Genomic DNA, 16,460 nt, shown 5'->3' on the forward strand with positions numbered 1-16,460 from the left:
GCCCAGGGTGCGGCGGGGCGCCGCCGCAGTGCGCAGCCGCGGCCCTGGCGGGTCGGTGTTGTTTTTGACGGCGTCACCGGCGGCGGTGGCGGCCCCTCGTCCGTGCCGGGCCCCGCTGGGGCCGCGCTCAGGTAAAGCGGCGGGAGCGACCTGCGGGGCGGTGGCGGCTGCCGCCTCCCGGCCCGGCCTTGGTACGCAGCCCCGTGGGGAGAGCGGCGTCCCGGGCCGCGGAGGGGCTGCCTGGAGCCGGGGGGAAGCCCGGGGGCGCTGGGGTCGGGGCAGGGAGCCAGTGAGCGGGGCGCGGCGGCGGCCGCCGGGCCTCTCTGAGGCGGCCGAGCGGGCTCCGCGGGCCGCGGTCCCCGCCGGGCCGGCCCGGCCGCGGGCGCTGGCCTTTGCCAACTTCCTCCTCTTTCATCATATGCCTCGGTCTCCCCGGCTGATGCAAGGTGTTCTCTTTCATAAATGGTGTTATTGTGGCTGTAGCGGCCCGGCCCGCGCTTCGCTGCAGGTGCGGCCGTGAGGGCAGCGGCTGGGGCTGGGCGGGCAGCGCCCGGGCCTGGGGTGGGCTGGCGTCTGCTGCCTGGGCCTGGCTGGAAGTCATGGCAGGCAAATAGCCTTTGTGGGTTGCTAAGTATATTCACCAAGAAGAACGCTACTTCGGGGAAGAAATTACACCGCTGTGTAGAAATAATAAACTTGCACAAAACCCCTGAGGTATGATACTGCTCTAACATGTTTTTATTTCTGCTGTGCAGCAAAGAAGCTACTGTAGAACAGAACTGTGAGTTTTTGCTTGGAATGACAGCATAGCAAACTCTAAAGAATGCCAATTCCTGTCAGTGCCTTGTTATTCATCTTTTCATTTGTCAATGCTTATTGAGGTTTTTTTAGTCTAGGAGATCCTCTTTGCAGACAGAAGAACTTGTTTAGATTGGAATAGTTATTCTCTCTGAGACTGGTATTCTGCTTCACAGTGGATAAATAGGATGTGATATGTATTATGTTGTCAACAATACATATGGCTGTAAATTTATACATCTTATGCTTCTGGTTTGCATTTCACTAGGCTTAGGAAAGTAGTTCACATTTCTCATTCCCTGCCCCCTCCCCCCCGCCCCCAACAAAAATACATAGAGGTTGAACTCTGAATATAATGGATATTTATTTTATCTAGATAGAAACTTAACAAAAGGCAATATCACTGTGAACATAGGACATTTATGGGCCTAGAGTCAGCTTTGCAGTTTTGACTGGAGCATAGAAGAACTTGAACTGTAACTTTCTTTTGAAACCTAGTGGCAATGAAGGTATTTAGTGAGAAGCCAAACTAGTGAAGCTGTCTCTGGGGGGTGTTTTTCTTTTTTTCCAAGCTTTCCTTCTGGCTTGGCCTGACATATAGGAGGTGTGGAATACTCTGCTGTATCCTTCAGTTATCCCTGCTGTTATTGGTCAAAAAAAACCCCATTAGTATCATCTTGATTCGCTAGGAAGTTTGCAGGTGTCATATCTGTTGAATTCCTGCCCCAAGTGACTTGTTTTTGTAGTAGCTTGCATTCAGGAAGGCAGTGCCAACCATATCCAGCACCCTTGGGCGGGTAGGAAAAACCTCCTGGTTCTTAGTGAGTCTCTGTCATTTGGTGGTGGAGAATGCAAGCTGGTGAAGATTTTGTGAGTAGGTCAGTTTGGCCATCGGGCTCAGATTAGCCTTCCATATTTCAGTTTACTTAAGGGACTGTATTTGATCTCAGATGTGGTTATGACTATGTGAGTTATGTTAATCTTTTACAGAAATAAGTTTTTACAGAAATTAGTTCTAGCCGATGGTTGAAGTTTAGGAACATTGCACCTAGGTATTTTTTATTTAAACTTTTTAGGCTCTTTTGCTCTTTTAGAGCTAACTAATAATAATTAATGAAATGCTTTACTTTTGATAACTGTTTCACATGTGTATGTGTGCTGAACGTGCTTGTAGGAACATAGGCACCCTAGAGATACCCTTCAGTCTGATGCCATGCTATCTGTCTTTCATCTTTGATAAATTTAACAGTTCCACCTGTAAATCCCAACAATTCTGTCATTGTTCTTTTTTATTGCAATCTTTTTCTTGTTATTAAAAACTTTTCTAGTTTGGAGATTGATCACCTGTATGCAGTTAAATATGCAGTTTTAATATAATATTCTGGTCGAATACAAGATAAGTGAGGCCAGCAAGTAACAGAAAATAATGATTGTTTGTCTGTGTGTTCCTCTGTTTGCTCTTTAGATATTTTTTGATTATGCCAATACTCACATAGTTAGGTCCCAAAGCTTTTATTTGGGAAGGGAAGACAGGTGATTAATGCTTCTTGGAGCCTGAGGCCATGGTTGTGTATCCAGTAGAATTGGTTTTATGCCGTGCTCAATTACCTGTCAGTCTGTGATCTGGCTGGAGGGGGAGAACGGGATAGATGATGAAATGCTGAGTTAGCTAGAGGAAGGCACACGTTAAAATGTTCAGCACAGAGTCTACTGTTAAAACCTGCTCTTTCCAAATTTGTAAATGCACTTGTATCAACAGAAGGGGTTTTTTGGCTTATTAAAGTATTTGCATTGTGTGACTTCGTTGTTTTTCATCTAGCACTGAGAGGCACTAAAACTGGAATTGCCATATTATGAAACCACAGCCTGAATTTCTTCCCTAGTGGAGATCAGACTCGCTAGTAAGGACTGGGTGGCTGCCTGTGCTATATTTGCCTCAAGCTGTATTTTTTGTGGTTACAAAGGAGGCATGGTTTTCAATGGCAATAAATTTGGTACTCTTATGATCGCTCTATTCACTGAAATGTAAAATAATTAAATGGAAGTGCTTTTGTACTGGGGAGAATTCTTAAAAGATAATTTCAGATCACTGGTACAGTTTTTGCAACGTAGCCAGTGATGTTTCTGATAGGTAGTGAGTTCTGGTGCTGGTAGTTACCTTCCCCTGGAAGGAATGTTGCTGCTGAATGCCTGGTCAAATTTAAAATAATTCAGTGGCAGCAAGCAGATGTTATTGTCTTGTGAGAACTCTTGAACACAGTCTTTGCCATTTGGGCATTTGTTATTTTTGATGATTGAAGAAGTATGATTTAAAAAAACCCATGATTTTAAAAAAAGATTTGATGATTGAATACAGCATGATTTAAAAAAAAAAAAAAACAAAACAAACAAACCAACCAAAAAATGAAAAACAAACAAACCAAAAAAACACCAAACAAAAAGCCCACCCAAAACAAACCCACCCCCACCATGATGTTCCCTACCTGAGATTCCAGGAAAAGCATTAATGATGGAAGAAAAAGATTTAAAGGAAAATGACAACCATACTCAAAGTAGGGTTTTATAATAAATGGAAATCCGATTTGTTTGTAAGTTTGATACCTACATTGATTGTTAGTCAATATTTTTGCGTTATAAACTGTGCTTGTGATGGTCACCATTGCCTTTTTTACAGAGGAACCCCAAATATATTAATTGCAGTTGATGAGGGAAAAGTGTTACATTAGAGAAACGTATGATAACTACCATAATGCAGAGAAACGAGACAAATGTTTACTCTATTTTTTAGGAAGACTAAATGGAATTGGAAGTTTCATATTTTGTTGTGCAAAATTCTAGGCCACACTGGCATATTTAGATATTCTAATTCAAGGTTTGTGTATATGTTCTGTGTTAACAAACTGGGAGTAAAGACAGGATTGATAATAAAGTAGGGAGTAAAACAATTTAAACAAATAGGTGCTTTTCTCTGTGTTCCTACTGGAAATAACTAGGTGTGGGAAATAAAGCAGATGTCTGAAGTTCTCTGAACTCTCTGCTTTTCTATAAAACAACAGTTATATTGACAGCTCTATTGAACTAGGATTTCTTTTGCTGTTTTATTACATTGGATGTATAACGTAACACACAATTGATTGGAAATCGTTCTATTTTGGGGAAGTTTTTTCCCCCTGAGGTAAATCTGTAGTCAATTTTATTAACAACTTGATATATTTTTATTTTAAGGAACAAGAAATACTAAATTTATTTTAAAAGTCTTTTTTGTTAGTGAAGAACTTTAAAAAATAACCTGGATGTGTAACAATAATGAATACTGTGTATTCCTGGTACAGGAGAAAAAATAAACAGGCAGCTGCAGCCAGACAGTTCTCTTCTGAAAATAACTACCAAAATCATCCAGTTGTATTGTAACAAGTAAAATTTGTACTTTGGTTTTTTTTGTTCTGTTTTTGTACTCTCCAGGTACTCTCTCAATTTTCTTCACAATCAGTATTTTTAAGAGTACTTGAAAGGAGTGAAAGAAACATGAATCATTGTTTTGCCCAGTAGTTGAAGAAAGTTAGTTCCAAAAGATCCTAGTTTGTGTCCTCTCCAGAAAAGGTGTTTTTCTTGAATGATCTGTTAGTTCTTGTGCATGTGACAATTCACAAATGACTACCTACTGAAATATGTCTTTAATTTTGTCTGTAGCATCATTGTTTGAATGTAATTATTGATTTATTGGCTAGCTCTGTGTGTGTGTGTGTTCTTAGCTAGTCTAAGAGCTTTTTGACTGGCTGAAATAGGTATGTACCCAGCAAAGCCATATTTGCTCCAAGTATAAAAAGATAATAGGAAATAGGCACAAAATAATATATTTTCTCTCTAAACTTCTCTTCTATATTTTTTTTTTCAATTCCAGAATAACAGTTTGTGAGTTAGTGTAGTGTTCTGTAACATCATGATTTGGATTCTTCTGTTTTCTTTGTTTTTTTCAAGTGAGCAGTAAAATTACGTATCTTGCATGTTAAAATAATCTACTTTTACTTGCAGTGTGCTTTGAAAATGTCTGAAAACTCCAGTGACAGTGATTCGTCTTGTGGCTGGACTGTCATCAATCATGAGGTACCTGATCTCAAATTAATCAAGTTCTGTCAGTTTAAGACTAGCCACATAGAGTAAAATATAATTTCAACTTTGTAGTTCATGTTTTATGTGGATATTGCATCTCAACAGAGAATATAGGAGAGATTTATAAATAAGAAAGCATAAATCTACTGTTTACAAATGTGTATCCTTTACTATAGCTGATATAAATTTTATTTAAAAGAATATTTTTTTCTTCAAAGTTTTTACTTTGAGGAATTGCTAGAATTTTAGTGAGATGTTCTCCTTTGTTCCATCTTTCCTGAAAACATTGATGTTCTATGTAACTTGTCTGTTGTTGCTAATATATTTTTAGTTTTTCTTTCAAATTCCCTTCTATCCCTATCCATCCCCCCCCCCCCCCCCCCAAAAAAAAAATAAAAAGGTTGGGAATAATGGGCAGGAAAAATATCTCATGCAGAAGGAAATGATGCCATGAGTTCTCCAGGTGTTTTCTTCTACTACACTGGCTGATCCTAGCCTCAACAGTTGCTGGTTAGGAGCAGCCCTCTGTCCTTACTTTCTGTCTTTCTTACTATGAAGCTACAGTGAGTAAAGGAGCGACAAGATTTTATTAGGTTTATTGGGAAATGAAAGTGATGGGAGGACAGGGCAGCTCTCTTTACATCTGTGCTCTAAGGTCAGGAATGAGAAGAATAGCCTGCTTGGAGCTTAAAATGGTGATTGGTGAACCTTGCCATACTTAGGCTTAGAGGGTCTTGAAAACAGCCTGGAAGAACCTTGGGGGAGTGGTAAGAGTTTCTTCTGTAGGAAGGACTGAGTTTTGAAGTTACTTTCTTTTGTGTTTTACAGGGACTTGCAGCAGCTTTTAGCACAAGTTCTTTGCAATTCATACTGAAATTCTGGGTTTCCTTGGCCTTGTTGTTCAGGCAGGAGAGCGTGAGGCATAAAATACATAAAATAATCTGGATGTTGGCACCTTGTGGAGGAGGAATTCATATGGCAGTGCAAGACTAAGCTAATGGCAGCAACTATGAGAATGGCTTTTTGTCCATGAGGCAAACTGTCACTGAAGGGGTATCCTGCTTAAGGACGTGTACAAAAGCAATCTAATTATTGTATAAGGAAGTTGTGATGGTAGATTGTGTGGCAGCAGGTGGACAGAGCTAACAGGCAAAAGACTGTTCGTGGTTCAAAACCCTTACTGTTTTTTAGAATCTATTCAGTTGATGTGTGGAGCTCTTATCAAATTTGTATGGTTTCAGTTGTGTTTCTGTCCATCTCCTGAACTCTGCTATAGCTTCATTTACTAGGCGTACTTTTCTTTGGGATGAAATGCTAGAATTCTCTCTTTCTTTGGTCAAGTCTTGGGGTATAGCTCTTTGTAAAGTCACTGTTATGTCTGTGTAGTCCTGGTTTAATTTGTGTGTTTGTTTCCTATCTTCTGATGTTTGGTTAGTTATATAAAGTGACAATGGCTTTATTAAAACAAAAGTAATTTTTAATTGCAAGTAGAATAAAACTTGAGACAAAAGAAAAAAAAAAAGCGAAGCGATTAAAGGTCTGTTGGGATGGGATTTGTTGTTGCCTAGGTGTCTACAGGGTAGGTGTCTGAATCTGATGTCGCTGCCTAAGTTTGCTTTGTACAGATTAAATCAATACAATCAATTGAGTCTAAAGAGCAGTAATTCTTGTGCGAAGGTCAACATTTATTTTTGATCAAATGACTTGGTGTTTTTAGTTCTGCTGACTGTATCCTTCATGAAGGTCCCTTCAACAGTTTGCTCAGGTGTAGACACTTGAAGTTAGATAAGATTAATGTTTTTATCTTACTTTCCCCTAGTAGTGAACAGGGCAGGCCTGAGTTGCTTAGAAGCTCTGAGGGGCCCTACCTTTTAGTGTGAACCTCCAGTATACCTTTCTACTTTAGTCCTGAGGATTTTTTATATCTCTTCAGATCTTGGCTGATGTGTGGGTCCAGTATGGGGTGAGGTTTCTTTTGTTTGTTTTGTTTTTTAAGTATTTAGCATTGTCTTGGAAACTGAGCGCGCTTCTGAGCCAGAATCCTCAGAGTAAATGGGTTAGCTGTTTCCCTGGAATGATATGTATTGTTTGCCTGTATCTTCTTGTTGCCTGCCCCAAAACATTTCAAGGAATAGTACTTGAAATCTAGGAGGAAAATAGGAAATAATGGGAAGATATCATGGGTAGTGATCAGCTGTTTCTCCTTCACTGCATGCTCCCCTATTTGCCGATTATAATGAAAATGTAGGTAATTCAAAAGGCAAGCCATTACAAGCTTGTGATCGTACTCAAGTTTTGAAAGCTCAGTTCGGTTTCAGAAGTGGTGTACAGGAGTGCACAGGCTATCAGACTTTAGAGATATCTAATAAATGTGAAAGAATTTAGGAGTTGCCTACAACAGTTGGGTCACTCAGCTGTGAATTGCAGGCTTACTTTCATACTTGGGGTGCTTATTCTACACTGTAACTGAAAATGTATTATGCAGTCTAAATAAATTAACATAATACAAGATTATAGGAAGGCAGGGATTTGTCTAGCAGAACAGATTTCTGTGGTGCAGAACAGATTTCTGTGGTGTAGAGGTTTTCTCTTCACGGTTATTCCTCCCTCATTAAAAGAAACAAGATTGTTTGGTTCGGGGTGGGGAAAATACTGTTTTTTAAGCACCCCTGTTATTTATGTTCTCCTGACAAGACAGCTTTGAACCTGAGCATGAAGAGGGTAGAATGAATGGGATGGCTAAATACCCTTCCTGCACTTGTTATCCAGGGAAGGGCTGGCATGTGGACCACTGTGTACTTCAGGGAAATTATTTAGATATTTAGGAAAGGGATAGAGCCAAGGATTAGACAAATTTGGCATACTGTAATACTCTCTCAGGTATTATTGCGACCTGTATTGATGAGGACACAAAAGAATCAGTTTCTGGATTTGTTTTGCCATTTACAAAGGCACCAAGTTAGGAGGGGCAAGAAATGGTAATTGTCTAGATTGTGATTGCAGAGAGCTGACAGCTGTGTATGCTGAATTCATTGTCTGCTTTGAACAGAGAAGTGATGCTGTGTATCGTTGGACTACTTGTAAGAATGGATTTACTAATTTTGTGTAGGAGTGTAGGAAAAGGAGTGTAGTGAGGAGACAGTATCCTTTCTCAACCTCTTTGTTGTTGATGCAGTGGAAGGCTGGTGGAGGTCTAGCAACAGATTAAGTGAATTAGAGAGTTCATACATCCACACCAGAATGTACGTGTTTAAAAAAGGGTGGCTTACCTTGTACTCAGCTAGCCCAGTTTCTTGGGGTTTTAGCTACAATTTTTATCTGTTTTAAAATGATATTCCTGCTCTTTGTCTTGTGGAGCCTGCTCAAACTAAATTTCTGTTATTCTTTTTTTTTTTTCTTCACAACTTAGGAAACAAAAGTAATGGTTCTATTACACCAGAGAAAAATTGTCACATAGTCTATAAAACCCAACCAAGTCAAAAACAGCGAATAATTTTGTATTTTCTTTCCTGAGATTTCACTCAGATTTTAGTAAGTTACTTATAATTGAGTGGCAAATTTCTGTAGAACATTTGAGTTCAAAATTGTGACACTTTTTTAGTCAAAAGAAAAAAAATACACAGTATTTGTTAAAGTACTAAAACAGTTAATTTTTGAAGCATTTTGAAAGGGAATATAACTTTGTGATGTGATTATAGAATGTATCTTAAGCAACTCTTCTTGAGGTATCTAACCTTCCTGAAGTACAGCCTTCTCTTAAAAACAAAAACGTACATGTTTGCTTGAGTCCTGAAATGAGACAGCTAGGGAAACTGATCTGGAAGTATTACTACTACTGTAATTTCACACCTGCTGTTGCAAAAATAACTATCTCTGTTTACAAAAACAGCTCAAGTTATTTATGGATCAGGGTGACTTAGTATTTTTCAGTTACCTTTTGCATGTTTATAGTTTTCTAATAACCTTACTGGAGTTGGATCAGTTTTTTTAAACAAAAATTACAATATGAAAATTCAATATTTGGAGTTGTCAACCATATCGCTTGCCTTTAGTGCCCTGCAGGTTCTGAGCCCTGTTTATCTTCAGTTCCTGTTTTGCTCTGAGGTTGTTGCTGACTGGCAGCTGACTAATAACTAAGGCTCCTTTCTGGATTAAAAACAGAAATCCAATTTATAGACTGTATAAATATTTGTTTTCCTGGTGTCAGAGATGTACTATTAAAACAGCCATTCAGATTTCCTGAGAGGAATTGGGATGGAGTAGAGTGATACATATTTTTTTCCTGGTACTAGTACTTATTAGAGTTGATGGTGGTACTCTTGAAGTTCCATTTTTGGGGGTGGGTGGGTGGTATGTTTACATACAATACATGGGCATGTATGTAGAGTTAGATTCCATATTCAAAATTAATTTGACAACCTCCTCTGTCTCTCTAAATTCTGTTAAATAAATAGGTCTAATAAAGCTAATAAAAATAATTATTTAAAATACTTAGCATAGTTGTTAATTGATGCCTAAATTGCCCTTTTTTTCCCTAAAATTGTCTTTCTCTGCCTTTTTTCAATCATGGCCATAAGTATTACACAATAGAAGTTGTTTCCCTGTAGTTAATTACTTTGTATTTCTCTTCCTTTTCGTTGCTTAAAATCTTCTTCAGTTTTAAAGGTTATTATTCTTCTCTTCTGTTTTTATTGTTAATGTCCTGTTTTATTTGTAACCCTTTCCTTCTGCTTTATTGATGGAAACCCCAATAACTGTAATGTTCATTTAAAACTCTTGAACTCCAGGGTTCTGACATAGAGACGGTGACTTCAGAAAATGGAAGCACAAATGATAACCATGAGTTTGTTTCAGAAGAATATGTTTCTTTGCAAGAAGAGGAGCAACCAGTTGATTTGCAAGGTAAGATATTAAAAGAGGAGTAGTTCCATAAAATAGGTAAGCGTCTGTTGTATCATGGGCACAAAATTCATATTTTTAATAGAGTTTGTATACTTTGTAGGCCTCTATCAAAGTACCTGCTTCATCAGTGTTATGGAAGATACTCAGTTATCAACTTCATAAAAGGATATTTTCTTTAAATGAAATTAGTAGAATGTTTTTCATTTTGTCAATATTTTAGATGTGTTATAGAATAGTATACACTGGTGTTGCTAGAAAGTGTTTTATAGAAGTGCTACTGATAAAAGAAAATTACTATATAAACATTCCTTAATACTGTCCTAGATCAAATAAGAGTACTTTGGAAGAAACCGTTAATGCTTTTACACCTAAAAATAACATTGTGGCACTGTGTTAGCGTTGGAAGTGTAACGTCTGGTGCATATTAATATAATGAAAATCCTTCCACTTATTTTAATTACATAGGGATATTAAAAATGAGACTTAGTGTATTTTTAGAAAATCTTCCCTGATATGAGTAGATAATAGAAATTTGTCACAATTACACGTATTTTAATATATGGGAGTGGGCATAATATGTGGAGTTAACTGGTTTTAATCCCATGTCTGTTTGGTTTTTCCTCTTTTTATTTATATAGCTCAGTGCAGCAATGATGGAGAGATGCCAGTGGTAGATAACACTCTCTCTGCTTTTGAGGAAACTCAGACAGTTCCAGAGGTAAATTATGTTATGTTTTTCAGAAGCTTCTGTAAACCCCATCTGCCAATGTCAAATAATGTTTTGAAGGCATTAAAATAAAGATACTGATTTTTCCTTTCTTTAAAGCATTAAGAATTCTTCCTATTTTTAAAAGTTACTTTATATTGTATGTATCTGAATAATTTTAACATTGCCGATTTCCCTAGGGAAAGAAAGAAAAAATCCCTGATGATGGGTCCTGCATTGGAACGATTAGTGATGATTCTGATATTGTTACGCTTGAAGCTCCAAAACCAGAAGAAACTCAAAGTCAGGAGGAAGCTCCAGCTGATGGTGAAGAAGCTCAAAATTCAGAGGATTTTAACATGGGCTCCTCCTCTAGCAGTCAATATGCGTTTTCCCATCTGGAAACTGGTAAGAGCGATAAATTACTAAGCAATGGTGTGCAAAAATGTCACTGGGGTGGGGTGGGGGAAATAATCTTTGCTTAGGGAACCTTCTTTGGCTGCAGAGGGTGAAAAAATTGGTCTTGTTGAGTACAGTTCCAACTGTTTGCAGTCTCTAGGACATCTCTAGTTGCCCTAACTCTGAAACTTTGTCTAAATGTATGTCTGCTGTCTTTTTATTTGAAGGCATTCTCTCCCGTTAAGTTTGAACTATTTTGAACAGAAAGTAAATTTCTAGCATATTTTTGAGAATTAAAAGGACTTTTAGTTCATAGAATAATTGTAGGTTTTCTCTGGGCATTTTTTTTGGCTTTTATAGAGTTGGCATAACTAACTAGCAACTGGGAGAGAATTGATTTTTGGAGCTGTGAGGACTAATAGCAGGATGACTACAAAAACTTTGCTTACCTTTATAGCTATGTAGAATATATATATTTATTTTTTTAAGATACTCCCAGTACTTGGCAGAAATGCAATGCATGATATTCAGGAGGAAGGACGTGAATATTTGTCCAATTTAAAGCAAACAAAAACCCAACAAACCCAAACAAAAAAACTTACTGTTGTGTTACTCTTCTCTAGTCTTCCTTTTTAATTCTGTTTGCCTGGTTATTTGTAATTTTTTCTGTTCTCTTTATTCTCTGTAACACTTTTGTGTGACTGACTTTTACCTTTCAAAGTAAGTTTATTGCAAGAGCAGGATTTTTCTTAAAATGCTGTTTTATCTTAGAAGTAGAATACATCATCGTTAAAGGTTCATGTATGTGTATAGTATCCATTGGAATTGGAAAAAGACAGCTTATCATCTAATTATGAGCAGTGATGATTTGTAACAAAGCTATTGCCACCTTTAAGTCTCCTGATGACTTGACTTAATTTTTAATTTAAAATTTCGTTGTCTTTCTTTTTTTCTTTTAGGTCTAAGTGCTAAAATTGTTTTTTTTCTTTTTTTGCCCCCCCATGTTTTTGTACACAAAAGTCAGTTGGCTGGAGAAGCTGAGGAAGATTCCTGATTGTGTAAGGGGATGGGGAAATGAGGTGAAAGAGCATGTGTCTCGCAGTCCTCCTTTCCAAGGTGGTGTGATTAAATTCGATCAGCTTGTGTAAAGCTGATTGCTTATGGCTTGCATGGAGTGTTCTTAAAATTATCAGTAGCAATCTGACTTGATCGTGTACTACTGATATTCCAAAAGGATGCTGAAAGCCACTCCTCACTGAAGAATTTGACTAAGCAGACAGTGTTTTATTTGCTTTTTTGAAAAATGTTTAACTTGCATGTAAATTTGGAATGGGCTTCAGTAAGCTTTGGAGTACATCTTAATATGTATGCTTGACCATTTAAATTAATGGTTCTGGTTGGATTCCAAATATATGTGTGTCTGGTAAAAAGAATTTCTTCCTTCTAACTTAAGCTGATTTCAGCATGATCTTTATTGCTGTGCATTTGATTGACCAAGAGCTACAGAAAATGTCTGGAGTACTTTTACATTTATTTGAAATGCCAAAGCTTTAGTAGTCAAAATTTTCATGCCACTTTTTGGCAATGGAAGTCTTTGACATCCACTTCGTGTTGAGTTTTCTATTGTGTTGGAAAAGGACGAGTTTCAGATTTTCCTGATGTAGATACTGAAGTGTTCTACAAGGATTTTCTGCCACTTTTACTTGCTGTTTAGGCTGTCTTCACCATACAAACAGAAATGATTTGATACTGCTTCACAAATGAAGTTAACTAGCAGAAGAGCTCGTATACTGAAATAAACTGCATCTAGGCTTGAGATGTGTCTGTGCAGAAGCATCAAAGAAAATCACATTCTTAACTGACATGGTTGCTTCATCTAGTTCCTCGTGTATATCTGACACTTCAAAATCATAGCAGAAGCTAGAATTTTGTGCTGCTACTGTGGTCACATTTTGTTTCATTCATTTCATCCTGTGAATTTTAGAGTACAGCTTTATGCTGTATTCTTAGAGCAGCTGTAAGGCAATGTCATTTTTGTCCAAAACTGTAATGCTGTTGACAACTTGCTAGTAAGTGCTTATGCATGGTTCTAAGCGTCTTACAGCATTTTCTCTTTGCTTTCTGATTGTTTGTTTCTTTTTTCCTTTTCTATACTTTGCTGTCCAACGTATATCAAAGAATTTCTTATTTGGCTAGAAGTAACTTGTTCCTTAATGATTTTTATATTCCATATGTGTAAGCTTCTTTGGTTGTTGAAAAAACCCTAAAAAATCAAATAAGCAATAATAACACCTGTCTTACTAGGTGTGTCCTGTATAATCCTTCATAATGTCTGACCTCTGCATTTTAATAATACTACTTCTCTCCCGACTAATTTCTGAATGCTTGTCTTTATTGTCCAGGATTGGAGAAGAATGCATCTGCTTAAGTGACTGATTATAAAATACTGTTCTGCCAAGCTATATAAATTCATTTAAGAATCTGCATGTCAAGTAGCTGTTTAAGTATTTGTCTTTATTGCAATGTCTACTTGGTCAGTCTGGTCTGACTAATTGGCTAAAATGGAATTATTTTTTTTTTTTAGTAAGAGGGGAAGTTATCTTTCACTATCTGGCCTGTTGCTTGTCCGTGGAGTCAGAAATTAGACATGTATTCCAGATACCAATTAGTAACCTTTTCTGGGGTTGATGCAATTACTTCTATGAAGTTGGAATTTATTTTCAGTGAAGAATTTTAACTGGTAATGCTTTGTATAGGTAATGGCTGGCGCTGCTTGGCGTTCTTTTCTGTTCAGTGATGTGTGCATGGCTCTGCTCAAACAAATGATTTTCAGTTGTGAATATTCAAGGACAGTAACTCTGTATTTATATTTTTACATTTGAGTGATGATCTGTGATATGAGAATGACCAACCATATTTCTAGAAGGGGCATTGGCATTGTGCAATTGCAGGCGTCAAATTTAGAACTATCTGAGCAGGAGCACTTTGTCATGTGCTGGAGGCTTCATTCATCACATGGAATCTATTTCAGGCATGTGAATTAGGTACATGAACATAAATTTTGAAAGCTTTTTTTTCAACCTGCTGCTGCTTCCCCTTGATATTTGCCTTACCCTTGAAAATGATGCTTTCGAAGGACGGGGATTAAGTAATCATTACTGTACTGGATTACAGTACTGGATTATATAAATTAGTTTACAGTATGTGCAGCAAGCATTGGTACCACTAATAGCAACAAGCAATTACAGCTCTCTTGTTATTGTCCCAAGTAGAATATATGGCTTTTGGGCCATAGGAACATGAACATACAAATGGTATCATAAATACCATTTTACAAAAATGTTATAAAGGATACTTTTTATGGTTAGAATTTGTTCTTATCTCAAATCCTGGCCGATTCAATCTTCTAAAACATCATTCAGGTAACAGAAGCATTTTGGATTCAGAGTGTTAGGGCAGGACAAACACAGAAGCACCTGAGTGGTTCTTTTCCAGTGCGGTAGTGGTTGAAAATGGCTTTTTAGAAAGGTGGGTAAAGGTGTTAATAGGTGGTATGCGGTAGATATTAAAAGTAAACAAAATTACATATTTAAATAATTTTGCAATACAAAGCTTTTTTGGGGTATTTATAATAACTACATTAATGGAACCCTAATGGAATATTGTCTGCAGCTGCATGTAGATCACAGAATGAAGTTTTTGGAGAAGATATAATAAAATCGTGTCTGTCTTTCAGGAGGCTTTATTTTAGCAAGTCTTTCTGTTGCTTTTTTGTTATTAAATAGGTCAATCTCAATATCTGTAAGAGAAGGAAAACTGAATTTTAACCTTTCTGCTTCACAAGAATTTGCAGAGGTGGTACATGTAGGTGCTTTGAGGCGGGATTGTCTGAAAGAAATACTTTCTAATCAGTGAATGATAAGGTATGGGGAAGTGCCATAGACCTTTTTTTGCTCATTTCTTGATTATCTTTTCCTTTTAAAAAATGAATTTTTGACTTTGGAGATCAAGCGATCCTTGCATAATATCCAGCATAAACTATCACACTAAAAAATTTTATTTTGTCTTATTAATGTTCTCTAAGATAAATGACAAATACATTTTGCATAAATATGATAGATTTTGGTACTCAAGTCGAATTTTAAAGCAACAATTAGTGCATTTTAAAGACTGTTCTGTGTTGGTTTTCAGTTTTTTCGTCTCAGGCTAGCAATGATGAATCAAGTAGCGATGAAACTAGCAATCAGTCCAGTCCCGCAGTACGAAAACGTCGAGCTAAGAAGAGGCTGATCTCCAGCTCCGAGGCTGAGGGTGCGTCACCTGCTGAACCGCAGCCTGAACCTCCCAGAGAAGAGCAGCACAAACGCCAGTTCGGTAGCGGCCTTAACAGATGCATCATACTGGCTTTGGTGATTGCAATCAGCATGGGCTTTGGACACTTCTATGGTGAGTTTATAGAAAACAAAATACATAGAATCAACATCTTGCATAACAAATACTCTTTTATTGTGACTCTGATTTGTTTTTCTTTTGTATTCTCTGCTAACAATCTAAACCTAAAAATGAGAAAAAGCAACTGCTAATGTATGGATAATATAGGGAGGCCCTTCAGCGGTGCAGTTGTATTTAACTACTTTAAGATTAAGGTAAATAAAAAGAAATCAATGTTTGGTTCCTTTCCAGATAGAACTTTCTTGTTGTTCTCATAATGCAGTGCGTACCCTTCATTTTTCACATCTATTCTTTTGAAATAAATTTGTGGTAGTGCTTATTGTTCCTAACAGCATTCACAGAGCTATTGCAGGCTTTTGTCCCATATGTACTTACCTGGTAAATGTAAGAGCAAGGCATATGTTTTTTACAGGAGTTCATAGTATCAGTATTTTTCTCTCTCCTTTGGAGAAAAAAATGTTGTACTTGTCCTTGCAATTCGAGAGTGGTTTAGGGAACTGAGGATAGCAGCAATTTTTCTGTGTTCAGTGCGACGCCTTAAGTTAAGCGTTACACAGATTGTTACTACATTTAACAAAAGAGCAGAACTAATTACAGATCTAAATCTACATGGTGCAGTTCTGATCCTCTAAGATACATGTGTTATGATGAAAATGATAGAGGGCATTTATTTTTAATAGTAGTTTTTCCTGAGTAGTTTTAGTTTTATATGAAAATGTGCCTTCTTATGAAGTGATGCAATTTGAGACTGGGAATATGATACTAATTGGATTTGATTTTGAGTAATTGTTCGGGTCTAAATTTTGAGATTTATACTAATTTTCACTCGACCCTGATTTCTTTTGTCCTTAGGTAAACCTGAAGGTAAGAGTCATGAGTGATGTATTGTGGATGCTGTGCTTGCATTCAGATTTCCTTTTAAAATTGTGCGTGTTCATGTATACACACACATCTGCGTATGTATGCATACTTACATGAAAAAAAAATTAATAAAATGAAGTCTGAAGAATTACTAGTGTAAGTGGTATTATAGGTATGACTAATCCAGTCATGTAAAATACTTCTTATTTAGCAGTTGCAGCTAGTAGTAGCT

The 16,460-nt window shown here is 37.3% G+C and overlaps 1 protein-coding gene across 3 annotated transcripts in view; it reads left to right on the plus strand.

The window, feature by feature from the left end:
• The window catches only part of CCPG1 (cell cycle progression 1), a 26,507-nt gene continuing 10,047 nt past the window's right edge, over window positions 1–16,460 (plus strand). The window contains exons 1-7 of one of the 3 annotated variants that reach the window (XM_063345478.1): window positions 1–131; window positions 4,831–4,902; window positions 9,696–9,810; window positions 10,449–10,528; window positions 10,717–10,924; window positions 11,936–12,031; window positions 15,107–15,361. In XM_063345478.1, the coding sequence (XP_063201548.1) occupies window positions 4,843–4,902; window positions 9,696–9,810; window positions 10,449–10,528; window positions 10,717–10,924; window positions 11,936–12,031; window positions 15,107–15,361 (814 nt within the window). In that variant the 5' untranslated portion in view covers window positions 1–131; window positions 4,831–4,842. Of the gene's footprint in view, window positions 192–4,830; window positions 4,903–9,695; window positions 9,811–10,448; window positions 10,529–10,716; window positions 10,925–11,935; window positions 12,032–15,106; window positions 15,362–16,460 lie in introns of all 3 variants that reach the window. The other 2 variants (XM_063345479.1, XM_063345480.1) reach the window with 2 other exon arrangements.

Source organism: Chroicocephalus ridibundus, chromosome 9 (genome assembly GCF_963924245.1).
Source record: "Chroicocephalus ridibundus chromosome 9, bChrRid1.1, whole genome shotgun sequence".
NCBI lineage: Eukaryota > Metazoa > Chordata > Aves > Charadriiformes > Laridae > Chroicocephalus > Chroicocephalus ridibundus.